General features: G+C 47.1%; 1 protein-coding gene across 1 annotated transcript in view; it reads right to left on the reverse strand.

Moving 5' to 3' along the window:
• Positions 1 to 4,450: 4,450 nt before the first annotated feature.
• TTC12 (tetratricopeptide repeat domain 12) overlaps positions 4,451 to 26,364 on the reverse strand; it is a 49,213-nt gene continuing 27,299 nt past the window's right edge. Inside the window, exons 13-22 of the mRNA XM_081241446.1 lie at positions 24,441 to 24,609; positions 19,673 to 19,765; positions 18,548 to 18,608; positions 17,622 to 17,759; positions 17,059 to 17,157; positions 16,515 to 16,583; positions 8,334 to 8,435; positions 6,683 to 6,782; positions 5,597 to 5,822; positions 4,451 to 4,585 (exon numbers count right to left, since the gene is read on the reverse strand). Of these exons, the coding sequence (XP_081097572.1) occupies positions 4,510 to 4,585; positions 5,597 to 5,822; positions 6,683 to 6,782; positions 8,334 to 8,435; positions 16,515 to 16,583; positions 17,059 to 17,157; positions 17,622 to 17,759; positions 18,548 to 18,608; positions 19,673 to 19,765; positions 24,441 to 24,609 (1,133 nt within the window). The 3' untranslated portion in view covers positions 4,451 to 4,509. The remainder of the gene's footprint in view (positions 4,586 to 5,596; positions 5,823 to 6,682; positions 6,783 to 8,333; positions 8,436 to 16,514; positions 16,584 to 17,058; positions 17,158 to 17,621; positions 17,760 to 18,547; positions 18,609 to 19,672; positions 19,766 to 24,440; positions 24,610 to 26,364) is intronic.

Genomic DNA, 26,364 nt, shown 5'->3' on the forward strand with positions numbered 1-26,364 from the left:
TTTTTACAGACAAGGCAATTGAAGGTATGAAATTGTAAGAGGTGAAGCTGGGCTTCGAACCCAGGCATTAGGATGTGGGGCATTTGCACTCACTCCAGCCACTGCATTTACTGCTTCCCAGTGGCCCCCTTGGGTCCCTGCCCTTCTCTGCACCTTGGTTCAGAGGCCTCTCATACGTGGGGGATGGCTCACCTGGCCTTTTGGAATCTTGATTTCCTTATTTGTAAAATGGGGGAGGATGGCCTGGGTGACACATTTTTGAGCAGTGAATTGTATTTAGCAATTGAAATCAGATGGCTTCCAATAAGCTGATAGTGGAGTAGATGGTCCCTGAATTATTTTCAGCTTGGACATTCTAGGGCCTTTGTCCTCATCACTTATTCCAACATTTCTCACTCTCTTGCTGTGCCTTTGATCTAGCCTAAATCCCCATTGCATGTGAACTCATCCATTTTTACATGGAAGTTCATCTCTTGGCTGCAGAGAGATGAAGTCTGCCTGTGTATGTGTGTGTCTGGGTGGACTTGTGGCTTGAGGGGACGTGAGGGATCTAAACGAGCAGATAAAGCTGCTAAAGATTAAAAGTGCAAATGTGAAGCTGGAGACCGACAGACATGTGACCGGGGAGGGATGTTCAGGCTGAGCGCAATCAGGCACAGCTGGCAGACAGCCACACTCACGCGGGGATGGGAGTCCCTCTCCGGAACTGGGCTGACCTGAGGCTGGGGTGGCTGTCAGGGCGCATCAGCAGTCACTGCTCCCATGCTCAGCTGGCGCCCAAGGCCCTCTCCCCACTCCCTGCCAGAGCTGAGACCAGAGAGCTGCCAGAGAAGTGGGATCCTGGCCTCAGGGCCAAATCAGACCAAGGGGCAGACTGGCTCCAGCGAGAGCCCATTCTTCATTTCCCCTTCTTGAAATGGAGATCAAATTTGAGGTCTTGTTAAAATAGAACGTCATCCAGCAGGCTTCAGATCACAGAAGCCCAGCTCTTCACTGGCACATGGCAGCAGCAACAAGAGTGGGAGCTGTCGCCTATGGGTCCTTCTGTGACCCACACCTCCTTTCCAGGGCACTCAGGGCTTGGGCTTGAGGGAAAAAGAACTATCAATATCCTGATGAGTGGGTACTGCAGGCACAGTCCTTGGAATCAATATGTTTTCTTGATTCTAAACTGAGGTCAAATAGCAAGTGACGGGGAGCATCTGTTTGGGGAGGGGACTTTGGGGCACTGATCCCAGCACCTATGGCCCTTCCTGCATAGGGCTCCCAGCCCACTGTACACTGGGTCCTGCTGGTGTGAATGCAGCCTGGCCCTAGGTCTTGGAAGGCCCCAGTCACACTGCTGCTGACAAGGAGCACCGTTGAGCTGCGGCAGATCTCTACTCAGAACCCCACCCTGCCCAGGCTTGGGGCTTTCAGACCTCCCTGCCCCTGAGGTAGTATAAGAAGGCAGGTCGGCAGCCGAGTCTTGAGGGATCCTCATGTTTGCCGTCAGGCATAGGAGGGAGGGAAGAGCAAACCTAAGTGCCACACAGCTGCTTGCCTGCCTTGAGATAAGTACCTAGGAGGATGAGTAGATTGGTGAGGGTGGAAGGCAGCAGATAATGTGATCACGGTAATTTCAGGCTTCAAAATAATGGTCACTCTTAAGGAAATGCCTTCGCTTTTCCAGTCACCTGTGCCAGGCACTGCATATATGTTATATCCAAACCCAAGAACTCTGTAAGTAGGGACCGTTCCTCCCATTTGACAGAGAGGAAACTGAGGTTTGGAGAAAGTAGATAATTTTCTTTCCAACCACGTTGAGTAAGTGGAGGTATGTTTTTAATGTAGAAGGTGTTAAAATCCGGGCTGGGGTCAAACTCTGACTCCCTAACCTACCTGCTAGGTGGTCCTGGGTAGGAAATACTTACTGTCTTCACATTTTAGTTTCTTTACCCATGAAGTGGAGCTAATGCCCACCTCACTGGGTCTTCGTGAGGCTTATATGGGCTGGAGCTTCAGGCACTTGTTACAGTGCCTGGTGCAGGGCAGGCTGGCCGGTCGCCGCCCAGGAGGACCAAGAGCCTCTCGCCTTGGGAACGGGAGTGACTTGTAAATGTTTTCCTCACCTCCAAATACTCTCTCCGCCTACTGGGCCCTCTGAAGAGCCCGGATTTTCAAGGCATTTAGAAAATGAGAACTTTTGCTGAAAAAAATCATGGAGGAGTAAATGTCACCTGGCCTCAGGATACTTCAGGTGGTACTCTCTTCCTTCGGTTCTCCAAGCCAGGAAGGTCTTGTCCTAAGAGATCCTCAGGAAAGTGCCTACAAGAGCATGTCCTACCCTTTCCTATCATTTCCTCCCAGTTATCTAACCTCAATCCTGCCTTGCTGCCCTGTAGAAGAGCCAGTGTCACCTAATCTAGGACAGATGTTCACCATCCGTGACCTGACACCTCTGCTGTGGCTTCAGGATGGTTATTAAATTCCATCTCGGTCACATCTCTTTAGGATGGACAATGCCACTGCCCGTGGAACCAACAGACTGCCTTCTCGGAATAAGCCACGATCCTGAGGCTGGTTAGGAGGTGCCGGGGCTCCAGTCACGAGGAGAGGAGCCCCTTCTTCAACACGTAGGTAGTTTCTTCCAGGCTGCCTGGGAGCCCTGTATGGTAGCACGTGTTAGAGGTGACGAGGCTAGGGCGGGTTGGCTCCGCAGTGAGGAGAAGACAACAGTGTGTAAAACACCTCTCCACCTGCGAGAAGAGGGCACTCCTCAGGTGCAGCCAGACCCTCCGCCAAAGCAGAGGGATGGCTGCTCTTGGCAGGCTCTCCGAGGCAAAGATAATAATATCATTTGACTTTCCCCACTCTTCGGGGAAGAGATTACATGTATAATAGCCATTTTCATGAGCCGGGGAGGAGGAGTGCAGCCAAAGAGAGGGAGAAGGAGGGGTCTGAACTTCAAATCGGAGGAGACAAGCCTGCTGGTTACGTACACAGGCAGGCTTTTCCATTTTTAAAGCTCCACTGAATCTCTCCAAAACCAGCAAATTTTGCAGCCTCTAATTTTCTTCTCTGTGCTCTATTTAGCACCAAGCCATCTCCCTCTGCAATTCAGTAGCCTCTTGAAGTGTGTTTGTTTGCATGATGGGACTGAGTGGGCAAGTCCCAGCCTAATGTGGCCTGTCACTTGCCTGCCACCCAGGGACAGTAGGGCACCAACACAGAGTACTCCAGTGAGCCTAATCCCAGAGTGAGACTCTCGGGGCGACTGATTTCCTTCCAGCCCCCCAAAGTGACAATTCTCTCTCTTGGTTTCCAAGGGCTATCTCACTTGTGAAGACCCATTTGTTTGGATGTGTTGAAAAAAACCTCTCAGGAGGAGGATTTCCTTTCTTACGTGGTCCAAAAACATCCAGTTCTGATTCCTTAAAGGATGTGTGCTTACCTTTTCCCAGCCCCCTTAAATGTAACTCAGATGACATCAAAGTCAACCCCCTCAATCTCAAGATGGAGCCTAGAAACCTGTTATATTTGTGTAGCATTTTTCAATTCCTCGTGGCTTTACCTCCAAAACTTCATTCCATCTTCACAGTAATGTTGGAGATAGGTTGGACAGGTATTACTCTAGCCTTTCCAAAAGTAGCAACCAAAGCTCAGAGAGGTTGAGTGTCTTGCCCAAAGTCACACAGCTGCCAGGTAGCAGGGGAAGTAGGACCACAGGCCTTTGGAATTTTGGTCAGGGACACTTGGCATTCACTCTACCATGCAGGTCCCGCCTCCTACCCTAAAACAGTCAAGTGATGGTACTGAGAAGTGGAAGAGTGGTGGCACTTATTGGACTTTTTGCTTAGGGACTTGGGGTCCAAAGGTGACCCTGTCAGTTTCAGAGTGGACGGAGGGCAACTGTAAGGGAGCAGTGCCTTTTGGGGGTGGGGTGGAAGAGCAAGGTGGGTTAGAGAAATAGATTATGTCTGTATTTGTGAGAGTTCAGGACAGAAACAGGTCCCCCTCTGCACTGGCACTGGAAGCAGAAGACAATTTAAGGGAAGGGGGGGTCACAACATCCTTGCATGGGGCGGAGGAAGGCAGGGGTGGTGCTTCCAGGACTGACTCCCCTGGACCTTACAGAACTCCCTGCTGGGGAACCACACCCACCACTCAAACCACTGAATTCAAGACCGTGCACCACAGCCAGGCCTGAGGAGGCTCACCATGCAGACACCGCTGCAGCTGTGTCTTGGCACTTCAGAGCTGGAAAACAGAGGCCAAAATGCCACTCCTGAAAAACCTGATGCTTCTAGCGTGTTGCCAGCAGAAAACAGCAAGAGGGGCAGGTGGGGTGTTAGGCGGAACCGAGTTCCTATCTAGAACCGCTGCTTCCCAGAGAGTCTGGGAAAGTCTTGTGACCAGTGAAACCAACAGGTGAGCACTCTGAAGATCAGTATTCAGGTCTGGAGTGGGTATTCAGAAAGCCTTTATTGGCACAGGAACAAGCCAGAGCTCACACGGACGCCACGTCTCTCAAGAATTGTCCATGTACTTCATGGTAGAGTTGAGAATCTCCATCCCGTGAAGCTCTCTCAGTAGAGCAGCAAACCTGTCATAATCAGAACACAAACTCCAGGACATAAATGCCAGGGTGCAGACACCTGGCCCCCAGAGGCATCTCCCCTCAGGCAAAAGCTGGCTGGGAAGGCAGGACAGGGCAGCTGCTGTTGCCCTGGGGAGCCCTAAAGGTCAAAGTGGGGAGACCCTCAGGAGGCCCACAAAACACGGCGACACTCGCTGTGTGAGTGGCAGATGTGACAGGGACCTGCAGGACCTGCTCTCGGGAGCTCCCCAGCAGGTAGCCACAGCGAGCCCATCCTAGCTGATGTGCTTTGCTTTCTGTAGAAGAAAGACTTTATCCATTCCTTCCATTTGAACAATCAGACAGAACTCGAAAAGACCTTAGACGTCATCCAGGCCCACCCTCTCATTCTCCAGAGGAGGGATGGGAGGGGAAGCCTGTGCGAGAAGGAAGCAGGCAGGCCAGAGGCCCTCCCCACCATGGAAGGCACACCCTCCTGTGCCAGGGCACCACGCTCAGCCACAGGTGGGCACCTTCCAGGAACATGAGGACCAGGCGTTCCAGCGCCTCAGATCAGGGCAGAGCAGGGCGGAAGCCTGGGCTGAGAGAGGCACGATACCCAGGTCAAGCGCAGGCTCCTGTCCGAGCTTGTTGGGTGGTCTTAATCATGCCGCTCCCCAACCTCGTCTGTTTTCTCCAGCACAAGAATTTACCCTACAGGACATTCTCCCATACGCTTAGGTCCCAAGCAAAAAAAAAAAAAAATGAAGTGGGGGAGGTCTGTTTCTGGAAAAGCAGAGAGAGAAAGGAGACAGAGAGAAGGGGAGATGGTGTGAGAGGGAGGAGGGGTAGAGAGAGGAGAGGCTGGAGGAGCCTGCGGGAATGGAGCAGACAGAAGACGACGGCTGTTGGTACCCAGAAAGATCCCTGTCCCATAACCATGTTCCCTCTCCGGCTGCAGTCTGAGCTCTCCCCAGTGCCCTGGGGGTGGGGGGCATCCTCCAGAGAAGCAGCTGGGCTCCCTGCCGCGCCATGCACCTGGGCTCGGCCGTGCACAGCTTCCCCAGTGCGATGCCCGCGTTCAGCTGCACGGCCGTCTTCTGAGCATCGCCGCCCGCAAGCTTCAGCAAGACCGGCACGATGTCCGTGGTCAGCAGGGACGAGGCCATGTGTGGCACCTCCACGCAGTTCCCCAGGCAGAGGGTGGCGTTGCCCACCAGAATCTCATCCTCCGAGCCCAGCAGCTGCATCAGGACACCGAGCTCTACAGGATGGAGGAGAACAAGCAGGAGGCTGGCAGTGGAACATGGGGGGCACAGGGAGGTGGCAGTGGATGGACATGTCACTTACTCGGCAAATCCGTATTGAGTGCTCTGAAGCTCTCTGGCTCCTGGCTGTGTCTCTGAGGGACCTCAGGAGCCCGGGGCAGAGCCTGGCAGGACTCAGTTGTCCTGGGGGTGCAGGCTTTGCATCAGACAGGTCCGTTCTCTCTACATCCCCAATCTGCACCTCTCAGCTCCACCCAACAGCCCCCGCCTGAGTGGGAGGCCATGGGCTGGCACCCTGTACCTGCGGGGCCAGGAACAGGTTCCACAGGAAAGGTTCCTGCCCCCCACTCAGTGGGGAACCCCTCAGTTCACGCCTGTTCTGCCCAGAGGAGGTGGGAAGGAGAGCGTTAGCAGGACCCCTGCCCTGCATGACAGGGCAGTGACTAGACTAAAGCCAGGCTCAGCCTCTCCCATTCTCCTTGGTCACTAAGGTGTTTCCCCTGGGAAGGAAGAGGACCCGTGTTAGGTCAGTCTAAGCAGAATGCTTTACAAACAATCTCAGTTTACTTGGAGTGGGGAGGTAGCTCCCAGCTTTGATTCTGTTATCTTTGAGCTGTTTCCCAGCTGAGTCTTCCAGCAAGGATGTGGTACCTGTGCGTGGCTGAATGCTAATTAAGAGCTTTCAGAGCTGGAGGTGAGGTGACGTCATCTTCATACACACTGCCTGAATCCGGGGAGGGGGTGACGCATCATCCTCAGTCTTTCCTCCCTCCTCACCGGCAGTTCCCTTTGCAGCTTCACGGCTTGATTAACCTCTGGGTTAATGTGGGCTCCACTTAAAGAAACTATCACTTACTTTTATCCAGTCTTATCAGCTCTTCTCGTGCTTCGTGATAACTATTAGTGCAGATGGCAAGTATCTTTACCGCATAACGTGGTGCAGTCTGGCCTCCTGCCTAGATTTCAGAGTGAAATTAGGAAAAGACAATCAATGCCATGGTTGTTCTCGGCCAGAAACTACAGTGAGCAGCTGTGATTGTGCTCGTGGCTTCCTAGACTTCTGAGAGAGAGCTCTGCTGACAATCACGTGTGCCTCCTGGCAAGTGGGCCTGGTCCCTGCTGAGATGCAGTGTCACTCACATCCTCCCTAACGTGGCCCTCACCCCTGCTATGAATGTAGGCCTGTCATGTACACCTGAGTAATTACCTGTGGAAGGCTTAGGAGTGAGTGGCTGAGAACAGAATGGTGTCGTCTACTGGCAGATGTACCAAAAAGGGAGGAAAAGGCCCTCCCATGTCATTTCACCACTTGAGCATGAGGGTTGACTTGAGAAGGCTGTCAGGCTGACAGGCCTGCATGGAGAACATTCTGAATCTAGGTCATTTTAAGAGGTGACAACTGTCGAATCATAACCCTTAACATCACCCTATGTGGGGTCTTTAAAATGCATGTGTGTGGGGCTTCCCTGGTGGCGCAGTGGTTCAGAGTCCGCCTGCCGATGCAGGGGACACGGGTTCGTGCCCCGGTCCGGGAAGATCCCACATGCCGCGGAGCGGCTGGGCCCGTGAGCCATGGCCGCTGAGCCTGCGTGTCCGGAGCCTGTGCTCCGCAACGGGAGAGGCCACAACAGTGAGAGGCCCGCGTACTGCCAAAAAAAAAAAAAAAAAGCATGTGTGTGTGAAGGCATGCATAATGCATATGTGTGTGCATGCAACCAGCAGGCTCCGGTGGGTGTGCAAGAGTTATACAGAGTGAATGACGGTCATCATCCACGTGGCTGCCTGAACTCACACCCACCACCCTGCCCCCTCAATATCGCCCCTGCCCCAGAAGCAGCCCCCGGACAGAGCACGCTTCCTGGTGCCACTCAGCCTGGGCTTTATGAGTAAGTCTCCCGTGGGGTCACCACAGTAACGTGGGGGAGTGAACCTCACTGGGCACATGCATCGCTGGCGGGACCCAGAGATGCGACCTAATAACTCACCTCCCACTTCAGGAGAATCTAGTTAACTCTTGTACTAACTCACATAGATTCACTGCACTCATATTGCGGGGAAAGTCAGAACATCCTTTTAAAAGCCACACAGATACTCTGCAGCCTACATATCTCATAAATGGAGTTATCTCCAACCTTCTCCAGGTAATTGGATAAAGCGTCATGAGCAGGAAACCATGAACAAAACCAGGACCTGAGAAACCTTGTTGAAGCCACTCAGACCATCTTTTTCGAGGACAGAGGCCATACATTTTTAAAGTTAGGTTTAAGTAGTAAGCGGTTTTTATGGATGTATCTAATGAACAATTGTTTGTTCAACAATCTTACATTGCTGGTCAGAGCAGAGTCTGGGTGGACAGGCAGAAGGGAATCTCCATTCGAGAAGGTTAGAAGCCAGCAGGGGGGAAATAGAAGAACCTTAACTGAACAAAGCCCTCCTTAATTCTGTTCCCCAAATAAAATATGACACTCCGGAAATTCAGGAGGTTGTAACCAATGAAGTTATTTTACCTTCAGGAATTTAATCATTTTCTTCACCACTCCTGCTCTGAGGGCCTCCTCAACAATTTTCAGAGAGGAAGCAAGGGTGCGGCTAAGAACACCAGCAGCTCTCTGAGTGAAGCAGAAAGAAAGGCTGATTAAACGTTCCTAAGTGGGGGGGGGGGCCAAGAAAGGGGTCGGGGGTTAAGGCCACAAACTACTATGTATACAATAAATAAGCTACAAGGATATATTGTACAGCATAGGGAATATAGCCAATATTTTATCATAACTATAAATGGAGCATAACCTTTAAAAATCATGAATCACTGTGCTGCACACCTGAAACATATAATATTGTACACCTACTATACCTCAATAGAAATTTTTTTCTTAAAATGCTGATGACCTTTTAAAGTCAACAAGTAGGGGCTTCCCTGGTGGCGCAGTGGTTGAGAGTCCGTCTGCCGATGCAGGGGACACGGGTTCGTGCCCCGGTCCGGGGAAATCCCACATGCCGCGGAGCAACTGGGCCCGTGAGCCATGGCCGCTGAGCCTGCGCGTCCGGAGCCTGTGCTCCGCAACGGGAGAGGCCACAACAGTGAGAGGCCCGCGTACCGCAAAAAAAAAAAAAAAAAAAAAAAAAAAAAAAAAAAATAATAATAATAATAAAAGTCAACAAGTAGTTTGGTGGGGCAGAAACAATCATTAGTATTAGATGCAAAATAATACCTTGACTTTAAAAATACAATGGCCAAGGAATTGACAGCAAGTCAAGTGCTGTTCTTTATAATAAAGCTGCTGGGTAGGCAATTCTAAGGGCTGCCAACATTGCCCCCGGGTGCACAGAGGCCCAGCTTACTCCAGCTTCACACAGAACCAGCGTTCAACCCTTGGCAAGAAAGTCCTGCCCTGTATCACCCGCGGGGCTTTGATACCCACAGGGCCCTTATTAGATGGTGGACTTCCTGGATGGATCCTCTGGGACTTTTAGCTTTTCCTTTATCTCTTCTAAATCTTTGTCTTTTTATTCTATTTTCTGGGAGACTTCACTGATTTTATTTTCCAGTTCTGATTTTTTAAAAAATAGTTCTGTTACTATTTTATGGCCATAACACCATCTTGAATCTTTCTGAAGATACGAGTGATAGTTATTCATTTTTTCTTCTGTTTTCTACTTCATCTCTACTTTTTGAGAGTCAAATTTTCTGCTTACCTTGCTTTGTCTATTTATGTGTATGGTTTCCCGATATGCCTGGTGAGATCTACCCTTAGCTCTACAGTCACATGTATGAAAAAAGCAGTATGTCTGTGTACACTATGTTTATGGGACGTTTATCCACTGACAGGTGGAGAGGTGGCACTCTCAAATACTAGAAAGCAAAACTTTTTTCTCTGGTCTTTCGATTCCTTTAGGAACAAAACGCTCATTTTACGCCTGAGGAATAGATGCCTGGCTGCCAAAGGCAGTCCCCCCATCTCTTACTTGTGGCCTCTGCTGTAGCTGGCAGTTTGAATTCGCGATCTTCTCCATGGAACTGCAAGGCAGACCCGCTACCTCCCAGCGGGGCTCTCCTCATCTGTCCTCTACACAAAGGCTTCTTTGGCCCTGCCGCATTAATCACCAGTCTGGCAGCTGTTCTCCATCTTCCAGAAACTAGCTAAAATAACTTACCCTTTGGTGACCTCTTATCTGTTCACTTTGTCACTGTGGGTTTCTGCCCTTTTTTTCCCCCTAATGTCTTTAGTCTCATTTTAATGAAGTCTCCAGAGCAAGAACGGACAAGCTTGTGTATTATCATATTACCTATCTTGTTTCCCTAATCTACTTCCTACTAGGGCTAGGATGTGGCTACAGTTGACAGTACAGCTCTCTTTTCAGGCCCAAGCAGTAGAGAGAGCACCGTTTTAAAGGACCAGGTTCCCTGCTAAGGCTACTGCCCTGCTCAACAAGCTGGCCAGCGCCCACCTAGCTGTGGCCAAGCAGAGTCCTGGGGACATCTGCCCCAGAGTCCTTGAAGGGCCAGTGTGGAACTACTGCAGGCCCAGCTTTAGACCCACCAGCCAGAAAATCCCAAGTACCCAAGAACAGTGGTGCTTACCACTTTTGGGGTCGTGTATCATTTTTGAGGATCTGATGAAAGCTGTGGTGCTCTTCAGTCCCACGAAAATGCACATACACTCAGAATTTTCTATACAATTGCTGGGGGTTCCAGGGAACCTGAAGACCTACCACATCTTCCTGGAGCCCAGGTTAAACAGTTTTGCCCTGTAAGTCTGGATTGACTTCAGGGAAACTGTAGGCTTGCTGGCCACAAACAGGATATGCTGGATCTACTTGGAAGGTTTTTACAACACTGGAACAACTTCCCTGGTTATGATCCTTTGTTTTTTTCAAAAAAAATTTTTTTAATACAGAAGGTTCTCATTAGTTATCTATTTTATACATATCAGTATATATACGTCAATCCCAATTTCCCAATTCAGCCCACCACCATCTCCCCTTCACGTCACCCCCCTTGGTGTCCATACGTTTGTTCTCTACATCTGTGTCTCAATTTCTGCCTTGCAAACGGGTTCACCTGTGCCATTTTTCTAGATTCCACATATATGCGTTAATATACGATATTTGTTTTTCTCTTTCTGACTTACTTCACTCTGTATGACAGTCTCTATATCCATCCACGTCTCTACAAATGACCCAATTTCGTCCCTTTTTTTACAGCTGAGTAATATTCCACTGTATATATGTACCACATCTCCTTTATCCATTCGTCTGCTAATGGGCATTTAGGTTGCTTCCATGACCTGACTATTGTAAATAGTGCTGCAGTGAACATTGGGGTGCATGTGTCTTTTTGAATTATGGTTTTCTCAGGGTATATGCCCAGTAGTGGGATTACTGGGTCATATGGTAATTCTATTTTTAGTTTTTTAAGGAACCTCCATACTGTTCTCCATAGTGGCTGTATCAATTTACATTCCCACCAACAGTGCAAGAGGGTTCCCTTTTCTCCACACCCTCTCCAGCATTTGTTGTTTATAGATTTTTTGATGATGCCCATTCTAACCAGTGTGAGGTGATGCCTCATTGTAGTTTTGATTTGCATTTCTCTAATAATTAATGATGTTGAGCAGCTTTTCATGTGCTTCTTGGCCATCTGTATGTCTTCTTTGGAGAGATGTCTATTTAGGTCTTCTGCCTATTTGTTGATTGGGTTGTTTGTTTTTTTTAATATTGAGCTGCATGAGCTGTTGATATTTTTTTTTGAGATTAATCCTTTGTCCGTTGATTTGTTTGCAAATATTTTCTCCCATTCTGAGGGCTGTCTTTTCATTTTGTTTACAGTTTCCTTTGATGTGCAAAAGCTTTTATTAGGTCCTATTATGTCCCATTTGTTTATTTTTGTTTTTATTTCCATTACTCTAGGAGGTGGGTCAAAAAAGATCTTGCTGTGATTTAGGTCAAAGAGTGTTCTTCCTATGTTTTCCTCTAAGAGTTTTATAGTGTCCGTCTTACATTTAGGTCTTTAATCCATAATGAGTTTATTTTTGCATAGGGTGTTAGGGAGTGTTCTCATTTCCTTCTTTTACATGTAGCTGTCCAGTTTTGCCAGCACCACTTATTGAAGAGACTGTCTTTTTTTCCACTGTATATTCTTGCCTCCTTTGTCATAAATTAGGTGACCATAGGTACATGGGTTTATCTCTGGACATTCTATCCTGTTCCATTGATCTATATTTCTGTTTCTGTGCTGGTACCATATTGTCTTGATTACTGTAGCTCTGTAGTATAATCTGAAGTCAGGGAGTCTGATTCCTCCAGCTCCATTTTTTCCCCTCAAGACTGCTTTGGCTATTCGGGGTCTTTTGTGTCTCCACACAAATTTTAAGATTTTTTGTTCTAGTTCTGTAAAAAATGCCACTGGTAATCTGATAGGGATTGCACTGAATCTGTAGATTGATTTGGGTAGTATAGTCATTTTCAAAATATTGATACTTCCAATCCAAGAATATGGTATATCTCTCCATCTGTTTGTGTCATCTTTGATTTATTTCATCCGTGTCTTATAGTGTTCTGAGTACAGGTCTTTTACCTCCTTAGGTAGGTTTATTGCTAGGTATTTTATTCTTTTTGTTGCAATGGTGAATGGGAGTGTTTCCTTAATTTCTCTTTCTGATCTCTCATTGTTAGTGTATAGGAAGGCAAGAGCTTTCTGTGCATTAATTTTGTATCCTGCAACTTTACCAAATTCATTGATTAGCTCTAGTAGTTTCCTGGTGGCATCTTTAGGATTCTTTATGTATAGTATCATGTCATCTGCAAACAGTGACAGCTTTTCTTCTTGTTTTCCAATTTGTATTCCTTTTATTTCTTTTTCTTCTCTGATTGCCGTGGCTAGGACTTCCAAAACTATGTTGAATAATAGTGGTGAGAGTGGACATCCTTGCCTTGTTCCTGATCTTAGAGGAAATGCTTTCACTTTTTCACCATTGAGAATGATGTTTGCTGTGGGTTTGTCTTATATGGCCTTTATTGTGTTGAGGTAGGTTCCCTCTATGCCCACTTTCTGGAGAGTTTTTATCATAAATCGGTGTTGAATTTTGTCAAAAGCTTTTTCTGCATCTACTGAGGTGATCATATGGTTTTTATTCTTCAGTTTGTTAATATGGTGTATCACATTGATTGATTTGCATATACTGAAGAATCCTTGCATCCCTGGGATAAATCCCTCTTGATCATGGCGTATGATCCTTTAAATGTGTTGTTGGATTCCATTTGCCAGCATTTTGTTGAGGATTTTTGCATCTATATTTAGCAGTGATATTGGTCTGTAATTTTTTTTTTTCAAATTATCTCTGTCTGGTTTTAGTATCAGGGTGATGGTGGCCTCGTAGAATGAGTTTGGGAGTGTTCCTTCCTCTGCAATTTTTTGGAAGAGTTTGAGAAGGATGGGTGTTAGCTCCTCTCTAAATGTTTGATAGAATTCACCTGTGAAGCCATCTGGTCCTGGACTTTTGTTTGTTGGAAGATTTTTAATCACAGTTTCAATTTCATTACTTGTGATTGGTCTGTTCATATTTTCTATTTCTTCCTGGTTCAGTCTTGGAAGGTTATATCTTTCTAAGAATTTGCCCATTTCTTCCAGGTTGTCCATTTTATTGGCACAGAGTGGCTTGTAGTAGTCTCTTAGGATGCTTTGTATTTCTGTGGTGTCTGCTGTAACTTCTCCTTTTTTCATTTCTAATTTTATTGATTTGAGTCCTCTCCCTCTTTTTCTTGATGAGTCTGGCTAAAGGTTTATCAATTTTGTTTATCTTCTTAAAGAACCAGCTTTTAGTTTTATTGATTTTTGCTACTGTTTCCTTTGTTTCTATTTCATTTATTTCTGCTCTGATCTTTATGATTTCTTTCCTTCTACTAACTTTGGGTTTTGTTTGTTCTTCTTTCTCTAGTTCCTTTAGGTGTAAGGTTAGATTGTTTATTTGAGATGTTTCTTGAGGTAGCATTGTATTGCTATAAACTTCCCTCTTAGAACTGCTTTTGCTGCATCCCATAGGTTTTGGATTGTTGTGTTTTCATTGTAATTTGTCTCTAGGTATTTTTTTATTTCCTCTTTGATTTCTTCAGTGATCTCTTGGTATGTAGTAACATATTTTTTAGCATCCATGTGTTTGTGTTTTTTATGCTTCTTTCACTGTAACTGATTTCTAATCTCATAGCGTTGTGGTTGGAAAAGATGCTTGATGTAATTTCAATTTTCTTAAATTTACTGAGGCTTGATTTGTGACCCAAGATGTGATCTATCCTGGAGAATGTTCTGTGTGCACTTGAGAAGAAAGTGTAATCTCCTGTTTTTGGATAGAATGTCCTATAACTATTAATTAAATGTATCTGGTCTATTGTGTCATTTTAAACTGTGTTTCCTTATTAATTTTCTGTCTGGATGATCTTTCCATTGGTGTAAGTAGGGTGTTAATGTCCCCCACTATTACTGTGTTACTGTCGATTTTCTCTTTTATAGCTGTTAGCAGGTGCCTTATGTATTAAGGTGCTCCTATGTTGGGTGCATATATATTTATAATTGTTATATCTTCTTCTTGGATTGATCCCTTGATCATTATGTAGTGTCCTTCCTTGTCTCTTGTAACATTCTTTATTTTAAAGTCTATTTTATCTGATATGAGTATTGCTACTGCAGCTTTCTTTAGATTTCCATTTGCATGGAATATCTTTTTCCAACCCCTCACTTTCAGTCTGTATGCGTCCCTAGGTCTGAAGTGGGTCTCTTGTAGACAGCATATATATGGCTCTTGTTTTTGTATCCATTCAGCGAGCCTGTGTCTCTTGGTTGGAGCATTTAATCCATTCACGTTTAAGGTAATTATCGATATGTATGTTCCTATTACCATTTTCTTAATTGTTATGGGGGGTTCTTGTAGGTCCTTTTTTTCTCTTGTGTTTCCCACTTAGAGAAGTTCCTTTAGCATTTGTTGTAGACCTGGTTTGGCGGTGCTGTATTCTCTTAGCTTTTGCTTGTCTGTAAAGCTTTTGGTTTCTCCATGAAATCTGAATGAGATCCTTGCCAGGTAATCTTGGTTCTAGGTTCTTCCTTTTCATCACTTTAAATATATCATGCCACTCCCTTCTGGCTGTAGAGTTTCTGCTGAGAAATCAGCTGTTAATTTTATGGGAGTTCCCTTGTTTGTTGTCATTTTTCCCTTGTTGCTTTCAATAGTTTTTCTGTGTCTTTAATTTTTGTCAGTTTGATTACTATGTGTCTTGACGTGTTTCTCCTTGGGTTTATCCTACCTGGGACTCTCTGCACTTCCTGGACTTGGGTGGCTATTTCCTTTCTCATGTTAGGGAAGTTTTCGACTATAATCTCTTGAAATATTTTCTCCTTCAGTCTCACTTCTCCTTCTGGGACCCCTATAATGAGAATTTTGGTGCACTGAATGTTGTCCCAGAGGTCTCTTAGGATGTCTTCATTTCTTTTCATTCTTTTTCCTTTATTTTGTTCCGTGGCAGTGAATTCCACCATTCTGTCTTCCAGGTCACTTATCCATTCTTCTGCCTCAGTTATTCTGCTATTGATTCCTTCTAGTGTATTTTTCATTTCAGCTATTGTATTGTTCATCTCTGTTTGTTCTTTAATTCTTCTGGTGTTTGTTCCTTAATTCTTCTAGGTCTTTGTTTAACATTTCTTGCATCTTCTTGATCTTTGCCTCCATTCTTTTTGCAAGGTCCTGGATGATCCTCACTATCATCATTCTGAATTTGTTTTCTGGAAGGTTGCCTATCTCCACTTCATTTAGTTGTTTATCTGGGGTTTCATTTCGTTCCTTCAACTGGTACAAAGTCCTCTGCCTTTTCATTTTGTCTATCTTTCTGTGAATGTGGTTTTCATTCCACAGGCCTCAGAACTGTAGTTCTTCTTGCTTCTGCTGTCTGCCCTCTGGTGGATGAGTTTATCTAAGAGGCTTGTGTCCAGGCTGTGATCCTTGAAGGGCTGGTTTCCCAGACCTGCCCTGGATGTGATGCCAACTGTATTTCTAGGTTTAGGGCCCTGACCTAATAGGCATAAAAGTTGGGGCGATTCCTAATGCGAGTGAAGAACACATTGCAGGATAATGGCAAACAGCCTCTTGAATCATGTCAACATTCTCCTCCTGATACACTGTGCTAACCATAGGCCTTCTTAATTTTCTTAGCAAAATGTCAGAAACAGAAGAAAGCCATTCCAGCATATATCTCCAAGGGGGCTAAAACCGTTATGCATAAACAACCTCCAGAATCACTGGCTTCAAAATATGTGTCTGGCTTTTTTGACTATGGAAGAAAGAATCCAAATAAAATCATTTGGCCTGTCCAATTTTCACAGAGATGGCTTGATATAGAACAAATCAGACAGATTACCTTGGATAAGTTGTTAAGTGCTACAGTTTACAGAAAAGGGATTCTTAACTGGGGTTCCTGGACTCTAGGGCCTCCACAGATGGGCACTGGTGGGGGTGTCACCAAATCCCCTGAAACCATAGGCAAATTCGGTATTTATGTGCTATGGGCATCGTTTTGAGGAGTCTATAATCTGCCCCATATCTCAGAGAATCAGTAGAATCTGAAAGGTGTGGTGACTTCAAAACAAAACTAAACAAAAGGAGAATAACAAAGGAAGCTGTTTCTGGATTTCCCTGGGAGAAGCTTACTGTGAGGATTCCTCCATCCTGGCTGTTCAGTAGAGACAGGCACTTCCGGCTCACCTCCATGGCCCAAACCTACAACAGCAGGGAGCGGGAGAAGGAGTTTGCCTGTCCTGGTCACGGTCCTCTGCCGCTTCCTGCTGAGCGCTCAAGTAGAACCGACCCCTCTCCACTCCCTCCCTCTCGCCACCACCACATCTGTCCACATTTCCTTCACAGCATCTTCTTCTATCGCTCTCATTTCTTCCCACGTCCAACTCCCCTAACTACAGGGTGACACCTTGAGAGCAGGGACCACATCGTACTTGACTTTGTAAGTGCAGAACCTAGCACTGTGCTCAGTGCCCTGGATACTCAGCTGGTTTTCAGAATCAATACCTGACAGAGCAACTCATCCATCCCTCGGCAGCGCAGGGACACAGCATCCACCCAGCATTCCCCATTCCCACTGCCAGTGTAGAATCACTGCCATGCTTCTATCCTCTTTGCAGAAATGAGAACAGTTCTATGCAACAGGACGGGTTAAGGTAGGGAGAAAAGAATGCGGTACCTCAGAGACAAAGGGGGACTGAAGACACAAGTTCATCATGAGTCCCAGGAGGGTATATATAACCTCTCTGAACAGGTCCACATCCTCCTCACACTTGGCCTTTGGAAATAAAACAAGGTGATCAATGATCTTCCTGCAGTTTGTCGTGGTCATCTGTTCCCCTTGGCGATGGTCTCAGTATCACTCACACTCCCTAAAATTGTCAGTGTCATGAACCTAAGTGATGTGGGAAGGTCTGAGACCAGTTTACAGCACAGAGTGTGTGGCACCTCATGTCGTATGTCATATGTCGTATGCCCTGGGTTCAAACTGCAGATGGAGCTGCTGAAATAGGTGCTCAAGCCAGCTCCACAGAAAACCCTTTGAACATCTCCGGGGTGGAAGAGACTTGATCTGGAGGACTCTGTAAGGCCAGCTGCCCATCAAACCTACTGTTACAGAGGGGGTAAGCCACTGGCCCCAGCACCCTCAAACAGAATTTTTGGAAAAGCCAGATAATGAAGAAGAAGCCAATGACCTCAAAGCAGGTAAAAGACCAATTTTGACTAGAAAAGCTGAAATACCATGAGGCCCAAGCAGGCATCCCTGAATTCTTCAGAGGCAGACATCTGTCGTCGGGTGGCAGCCTCAGCGCTGAGGTTTCCCATAATGGCAATACACTGGCAGAGAGCTGAGGTGTTGGTGACCTTGGGATCTTTCTTCTAAAAGGTGATGAAGAGAAAGCGAATCGGCAGAGAGCAGGCAAATGATGCCAGAATAATCTCTAGGGGCATCCCTCACTCACCAAAATGTCTGGGAACCAGATAGCATTATGCCACATGGGGACATCAGTGGGGTCATGCTGGCAGAAAGGAAGGAGGCACACAGAGGGGAAGACCCCAAATCACCTTGGCCTGGAATAGGGAGGCCTAGGGCTTAATCCCAGTTGCTCCATCAACTAGCTGGGGGCACTGGGACAAGTCCTGTCCCTTTTCAGACCTTCCATTTCCACATCTGTGAAATATTGGGGTGTCACTATGCCCTCTAAGGTCCCCTGAAACTTCTATGTCTCACTGGGGACAGGTCTAGTCACAGCACGCTCTCCTGGAGGACTCCTGGCCTGGCAATTTTCTCCTTCATCAGCTCCAACCACCACACCTGCCCTCCTGACTGAGATGACTGCCATTCAGGGGACAGGGTTGCATGTGGTACTTATGACGGGACTTGGCTCAGAAGAAGACTGATGGAGACCAACAAACTCTCCACCTTCGCCTACTGCAGCCCCCAGGCAGGCTTTCCTCCCCTGTAACCAGCTCTGCCTGTATGCCATCTCCACCTGCCTCCACTGCTGCTGTTTCAACAACCAAGACTTGTATAAATTCCAGTTGTGAATAAATGATTAATCAACCTGAGAGGCAACAGGAGTTCTGGGGGGCAAACTGTGTTGAAACAGCCCTGTTCATGCTCCCAAAAGGGTCTATCACAGGTGATAAAATGAGGGCTTACTCACCAGCACGCCCGTCAGTGCCAGGAGAACATCTGGAAGGCTGGCCTGGAACCAGACTCGGAATCTGTCGAGAGAACATCAGCCATGATTTATTTCTTCCCCGTGCAAACTAAAACATAAATACAGCAACTTGGGTGATGGAGCAGACCGTCCAACCCTGGGCCCGTGTGATTTGCCCCTGTGTGGATGATTCATTCGGAACCAAAAAAGGTCGTCACTGGGCAGGTAATGTGGCTTTACTTTTTCTTAGCCTGCAGACTTGCCTTTGATGTTAAACAAAAGATCTCAGAGGGCGGCTCTCTCATGCAGAAGCTGCTAGAATCCCTAGGTTTCTGCCGAACTGACTTAGCACCACCCCCGCCCTCCCCTTGCTTTGAGTCTACACGCTGTGTGCCGTGCAAACAGGAGACACGGTGTAAGCATGTTTACGTGTCACAGCCATGAGGAGGGCCCCGAAGCACACACACCTCCACCAGCTAGAGAGGCGAGTACACCCTCCCTGCCCGTGCTGATGGCCGGCTGCCAGCACAAACAGCTCTCTCTCATTGTATGACCGTTCCTAAGTAAGACGCCCTAAAGTTGATGAGGAAATTAAGAACAAAACAAGATGCAGTTTTTAAAAAACTGAAAAGTTATGAAAATCTAAGACTTTTACTGTCTTCCCCAGCAGCAGCTAAACAAAGAAAAAAAAAAAAAGCGCGGGGGATGGTTACCCATACTGCCACTGGCAGCTGGGAGGGCTCTACTTTGTTACTGTGTTTCTCCTCCCTCCCCCTCCCTCTCTCCCTCTCTACCTCTCTTTCTCTTTCACTTAATCAACACGTCTGCCAGGCAGTTCCTATTAGGGAAAGAAGCCTCACCGCATAGCAGATTTGCTTGCTGGGAGAGTTACTGTTCTAAGTATGTTACTGCTTCCAAGCTCATTGAGGGCCGGGTTGTCCCCTGCACCTAGAGGGACTGGAACGGGAGTGGCTGACCACAGCCCCTGAAGACATCAGCTGCCCTACGCAGTGAATCTTGTGATGCTCAGTTGGTCTAGCCTCCCGTGTGCTGCACGTTTTAGAAGATCAGACAGTTAGTTCAACAAAGGTTGAAGAAGGAATGTCAATTTCTGGAAATAAAAATTACCTTTCTTCCAGAGCCAAGTCTGTGAGCAGTCCCATGGCCGCGTTGGCCTTTATATCTGAGAAATCAAGAAACGCCAGGAGGGCTTCCAACAACCTGCAAAAATCCATAACACCCTCAGGGTGGGCTGACCTCCAGCTGACAGCATCTGCAACAAGGAGGCTTCGCATGGAGGCCAGGAAGGAGTCAGCACCTGAGTGAAATAAGCTGAAAGGGCCTTACCATGCCCACCAGGAAGCCCAGCCCCTGCCCACCCCAATGAGGTAGACACTCTCCCGTGGGAATGGCTCTACGACTTAACGTGAGGGCCCAGGGGAGTTAACAGTTTTAACCAAAGTTCACTGATTATCAGATGCTGACTTGGAAGGAATCTCTGATGCCTCTGCCCTGGGAGTCTGGCTTGGCCAAGTTGAATCACACAAATGACATCTAAATGGTATGCTTACTAATCTGCTGATGACTAAGTGAGAAGGCCCCCTAATGAAGTGGGGGGTGGAATCAAGATTTAACAAGATTTTGACAGGTTGCTGAATATATCAGATGAAATTTCAGAGAGTTAAACTCAAAGTCTTTCAGTTAGAGCTGGAAATTCTGTTTAAGTAACAGAATTGGGAGACCTGGTTTATACCTGACTCATGTGAAAAAAAACTTACATATTTTTAGCCAGTGGCAAACGTGGTATATGAGCAAACAGTCTGGTGCAGCTGCCGAAAAGCTAATGCAGTCTCAGGCTGCCTTAACAGACTGACCGGCACCAGGACAATGACAGTAGAAGTCATTTGTCCATCCAGCAAACCCATACCAAGCACCTACAGCGTGCTGAGTGTCGTGCTCAGTGCTGGGACACAGCACTGAGCTCCTGTCTCCTACAGGGACGTGTGTCAGATGAGAGCTTAGAAACAGACACATGTCAAGTGGGCACAGAGTCCACCTGGCGAGAGCTGTGGGAGGACGGAGATGAGGATGACATTTCCGCATCACTTGAAAGTGCAGCGTTGGCTACTTGTCCCTTTGTCCGTTCAGTAAACACCACTTACTGGCATTATGTGCCAGGTGATGTGGTAGGTTCTGGAGCCACAGGGATGAAACGAGACAAGGCCCCAGCTCCAAGGAGCTTGTAGGCCAGTGTCAGGCACGTGGGGACAGGAGGAGAGCCTCTGAGGCACAGCACACAGCAGTCTCGAAGACAATGAGGCATAAAATCGCAGAGGCACACTTGGGGACTGCTAGTGGTTCCTCACAGCTAGTGCTTAGGGGGTGGGGAAGACAGAGAGCAGCGAGGCTGGGGAGCTGGGCAGAGCCAGCCTGGGTCACGGCGGGCCTTCTGGAATGTGTGTACTTTCCCCTGTTAGCCTGTGTCCCGAGTGTGGGCAGTGGACGACTTGCTTGGTGGGGGTGTATGGGGCGGGCTGAAGGCTCTTGAGCCCCTCTCCGTCTCTGAGCTAGAGGAGGCCCCAGGAAGCTGTATTCTAATAAAGCCCCCAGGTGACTCCTAAGCGCTATATTTCTCAGAAATTCAAGAACTAGTCTTAGAGGCAGTAGAGTAATTTTGGCATTTTAAGCAGGAGAGTAACAGGACAGATGTGCATTTGGGACAAACCCCTTTGGTGGTTTGCTGCAGGTGGATCAGAGCAGGTAGTACAGGAGCCAGGGAATCCAACAAGGGGAGAACCGGGGTTTTCCAGACAATAAAGGTTAAGGGACTGAGCTGAGATGGGGCAGAGTAAGACACACAGTTGAGAAGAAAGAGGCCTCGCAATGACCTAGAAGTAATGATGGGAGATGGTGCAGGAGAGCCAGAGGAAATGAATCCAGGAGATGCGGAGGAGATAGGACTGACAAGCACCATTTTCTCAGGGATGTGGGCAGGAGCCAACCAGGGAGCTCTCAGGATTCTGGCCTAGGCGACGGGGTGGATGGAAATGCTATCTATGAAGACAGAAAATTCAGCTAGAGGCTCTGGTCTGAAGAACCGCTTTTGAAACACTAAGTTTATGATACTTGTGATGTTGCCCAGTTGCAGAAGGAGGTTTCCTTGTAACATTTGAGAGAGAGACTTAGACATGATAATTAGGGCCATGGACAAGAAGAGGGCCAAGGGTAGGATCTTCCGGTCCCTGACTTGGAAAGATGACAGCATAAAGGGGGCCTGCAAAGGGAGCCGAGAAGGAAAGCAGGGAGTGGGAGTAGGGCCAGGAAGAATGATATCATTAGGACCAGATGCCATCAGGCTGTAACAGGAGATAAAAACAGAAAAGAGCCCATCAAACTGGGCTCTTAGATTCAGGAGTACGGCCTCTAGTCACCCACACTTATGGTACTGGGTTTATTTAGCAGCTTGTTCTGGGAGGGGTCTGGAAGTCGAACCACCCGAGGAACGGTTGAGGAAACCAGGATGCTTGACCTGGAAAACATCAATGTCTTCAGACACGTCAAACGCTGGGATGTGGGAGAGTTGCGTTCTATCCTGCCTGCCTCTACCACAGAAGCTGGAACCATCTCCCCCGCCCCCCAGGGTGGCATGTGACACAATTCTGACCAAAGAGAAACAAAAGCAGTAGCTCCTCTAGATAAAAGTTGGTGCTAACCTGTCTTAAAGAGGGATGTGATGCTTGGAGTTGCAGCAGCCTTGTGTGACCATGAGGGAAAGGTCAAGAGAAGGACAGAGACCTTGACCCTGCCATCGTTAAACCACCAAACCAGCTGTTACCATCTTTAGTCTTTTTGTTATGTGAGAAAAACAAGACCAGTTCTCTTGGCCAAGTAATCTGTCAAATGCAGCAGAAAAAATTTTACCTAGCATACGGGTATCATGTCTCTGAAGCTTCACCATAAGTCTGTGATACAGATGAGATACCAGGCACATCAATGCTAAGCAGCTTTCCTGGGTCACACAAGTAGAAAGAGACAAGCAGAGGATTTGGGCTCCTGACTGCTTGAATCTAAAACCCCAGAGCTTTGCACAAAGGGATACTGGCCCTTGCTCGGCTCCTGTCCATGCACATTTGTCCCTTCACTTTCTCATTTGGGGAGGAATGTGAGGGTCATGGAACCTGTGTGCAGCCCTGTCCTGTTTCAGACTATCTCATTTCATTTCAGAGAACATGTTCCATCTCCTTCCGGTTTAACTGGAGATGGACATTAACGAGAAGAGTGGGCACACAGGTAACAAACTGAGGTTTCTTTGACTGTCTAAGGAAAGTAGGCAGGACTACACAAGATGATCACAAATGCCAAGACACTGGAAAAATTCAGATGAAACTCAAGCAATTCAAAGACAGCTGGGGAGAAAGCTTATGATAACTATAGCTACATTTACTCAAAGAGACCAAAACCAAATGAAAAAACATATGATGAAGGTATTGAGGAAATGATTGCGGAGTCATTTGAAATGTGAAATGCGCTTTTGAGGATTTAACTCTGCTAACGATCCGTTTGCCTGTGTAGGTGGAGCTTCAGGGGCTGCCAAGGCCTTTCCTGTGAGCCATGGGGCTGCTGAACTGGGCTAAGGGGAGAGTCACAGCCAAGGTTTATCTTGTCCTCAGCACACATGGACTTCCTCACTGACGTGGGACCAGCCCCAGAGGTCTCGCTGTGGTCCAGGAAGGTCTGACACCGCTTCATATTTGACTGCTTTCCTTTTGGGGAACAGAGAGTAGAAGAGAGGCTCCAAGGCATGGGAGACAGCTGGCTGAGATGCCCCGAGTCACTAGCCGTGCTTTCTCCTGCCCCATCTGTGAAATGGGGTAAATGACACTTATCTGGCCTCCTCCCAATGAGATGACAATGAACAGAATCGGAAGCCAACTTCTGTGTTTAGATTACATGGGAAGCATTTATAAAGCAAAGGTAAAATCACTGCTACTATTTCTTTTAGGTTGAACCACATGAAATTGCCAACATGCAGCCTTTTGTGACATAAAAAGTGGCAATTTCACATATTCAAACTAATAATCTTTAGAAGGAAAAGCACTGGTCTGAATCACCGTGCTTTAGTCTTTTTTTTTTTTTTTTTTGGTACGCGGGCCTCTCACAGTTGTGGCGTCTCCCATTGCGGAGCACAGGCTCCGGACACGCAGGCCCAGTGGCCATGGCTCACGGGCCCAGCTGCTCCGCGGCATGTGGAATCTTCCCGGACCGGGGCACAAACCCGCGTCCCCTGCATCGGCAGGCGGACTCTCAACCACTGCGCCACCAGGGAAGCCCGCTTCATTCATTTTTAAAACAAGTTTACTTAGGAAAGAGGAGCATTCCATTCCTATCACCTTAAGCCTTGGAAAGACCTACATGTAACAGTATTTGAAATGTGTTTTATTTACTTATACCCTACCTTACTCCAGAAAGAGTTTAAGGATATGAAAAATCGGATAGTATTACCTGAAACAGGAATAAATGAAGAAAAGTAAGGACAGGAACAGGGTAGAGCCAGGACTGAGGCTAAAAGGGCAGAAACAAATAGCCTGTTTTACAGTTGGGTTCCCAATTGCTGGTTTTGGAAGTGCTGCCATATTTACAAGGTCTGCAATGTCTGTGAGATGGAAACAGGCTCAGGAGAAGTGACACTGTCCATGGTACCAAGTTCAGACAGGAGTGTCCTGAAGGTCCTCATGAGGGAGTGTTCTTCTCAAAGGCTCTTTGTTTTTGATCCTTCATTGGGTAGGCTGGCACCTCTCACGTCAGAGATGTGAGACAGGAGCCGGGCAGGTGTTAATGTGGCAGGTAAGGTCCGAGATGCTGCCGGGAAGCTCCCACCCACAGCGCAGAGCCTTACCCGGTCAGGTCAAGGTGGCCCATGATCAGGCTCCGTCCATTCTCCGTCTGGGCGAGCTGCAGCAGCAGGGCCAGGGTCTGCTGCCGGATGTTCGGGACCCTGGAGGCCAAGAGGGAGGGCAGCAGCTGGCCCATGTCGGGGCGCAGCACCAGGAGGCGCTGGTTCTCCTCTGCAAGACACAGGGCACGTCCGTCTAGTGCCGACCATGACAGCAGTCACACCAGTTCTGTCTCCCCACAGATCAACGGGAAACCCAACTCTTCCCCATGCATTTGAGAGGCAGGATAATGAAGAGTAAGAGCACGGATTCTAGAACCAGACTGCAGGGTCTGAATGACCAAGAAACGACATTGGCCGAGTTACGAACCCCTGTGCCCCTCATCTGTGGAACAAGGAAGGCAACCAACATAACAGAGTTGTCGTGAGGATCAAGTGAGTTAATACGTGATGGTGCGGAGAACAGGGACTGGCACACATACATTAGCTATTATCACTATTCTGGCCAGAGGCCTCTCGGTGTACGGTACTCAGAAATGTGAGGAAAGGAAAAGAAATCAGCTTAATGGCGGAAGAGCTTTAGACCATCGATTTTCATATAATGGCCAGAGCAACTATTTGAGTTTTTTCTAGAAAACTAGAACGATCACATGAGAACATTAATTAATAAAGAAGCCTCCCCTTCCTAGACCATGAGCTATTTCCAGGGTGGTGGCATCAGATTTGCCCACACCCCGCTTTCGCCTGGTGCATTTTCTAGCGAGGTACGTGAATTTGAGAGCAGGCAGAGGTACAGGCTGGGGTATGAGGCTCAGCTATGAAACAGAGCAGAGTTTGTTGAGTTTACATAAAAATGAAAAGTAGCTCAGTGCAAACAATTCAAATGACGCAACGTGTATACGGCTGAAAATGAAAGTCCTCTTCTCTCGTCCCCTCCAGGTAAGCCCTCTCCCTAAGGGGGCTAGTATTCACCCTTCTTATGAACAAAGTTAAAATATGATACATCCTACCCTGAAACTGGCTTTTCTCTCCCAGTCAGCACTATATCACAGACATATTTCCACGTCTTTACTTTTAAGCATTCCTTTGTCCTTTTTAAAAACTGCTGTGTATTTATTGAATTGGATATACCAAAATTTCACTGATCTGAGATACAGCATGTACATCACAGGCTGTGTCCGACAGTATTTTTCCAGATACTAAAGAAAGATGTGACCCCAAGGTTCACAGAAACCAAAGTGGGCTGCAGGGTGAGGAAGTTGGACTGCACGGAGGGAAGCATGTCCAATTCACACTGAGGAAACACCGGGTCACCAATCCTGCCTCCCTAACCCTTGGGCAGGGCGATTTGCAAAAACACTGCTCGGAGCCGGTGCAGTGTTCTACAAATAGCAGGGCACCTTGATTAGGATATTAGTCTGAACGTAATTCCCTGCAGGGAAGAGTCCCCCTGATTCTCTAGAACTTAAGAATTCTAGAATTTAACATGATTCCTCCACCCTACTAAATCAGGAAAAAAATCATATTACCTCATATTCAGCATTTAATCGTTTACAAGCTGCATTTACAAGCGCTCTCGACAGCTCCCCACAGAAGCCTGTGCATGGCATACACAGCTGTCACTGTTCCCATTTTCACTGTTTTGTGTCCAAAGTCAAACATTTTCCCCTCATTAAAAAAAAATACAATTGTTTTACAAAATGAGGGAAATATCTAAAATTTTTATTGAGGTCACTAAAGTGGTAAGATTGTACAAAAACTCAGTGAACCTCAGAAGAGGCTAATATGCAAAAAAGGAAGAGTTATGGTAAATAACTCCCCATAGCATTTTACTGTCCCAATATTATGCACTAATTAATCAGTGTCACAAGAGGCCGGCAGGGATGGTTGTAAATCTCATGATGCTGAAACCGGTACTGTGGTCAGC

Source organism: Mesoplodon bidens (genome assembly GCF_964165515.1).
Source record: "Mesoplodon bidens genome assembly, chromosome: 7".
NCBI lineage: Eukaryota > Metazoa > Chordata > Mammalia > Artiodactyla > Ziphiidae > Mesoplodon > Mesoplodon bidens.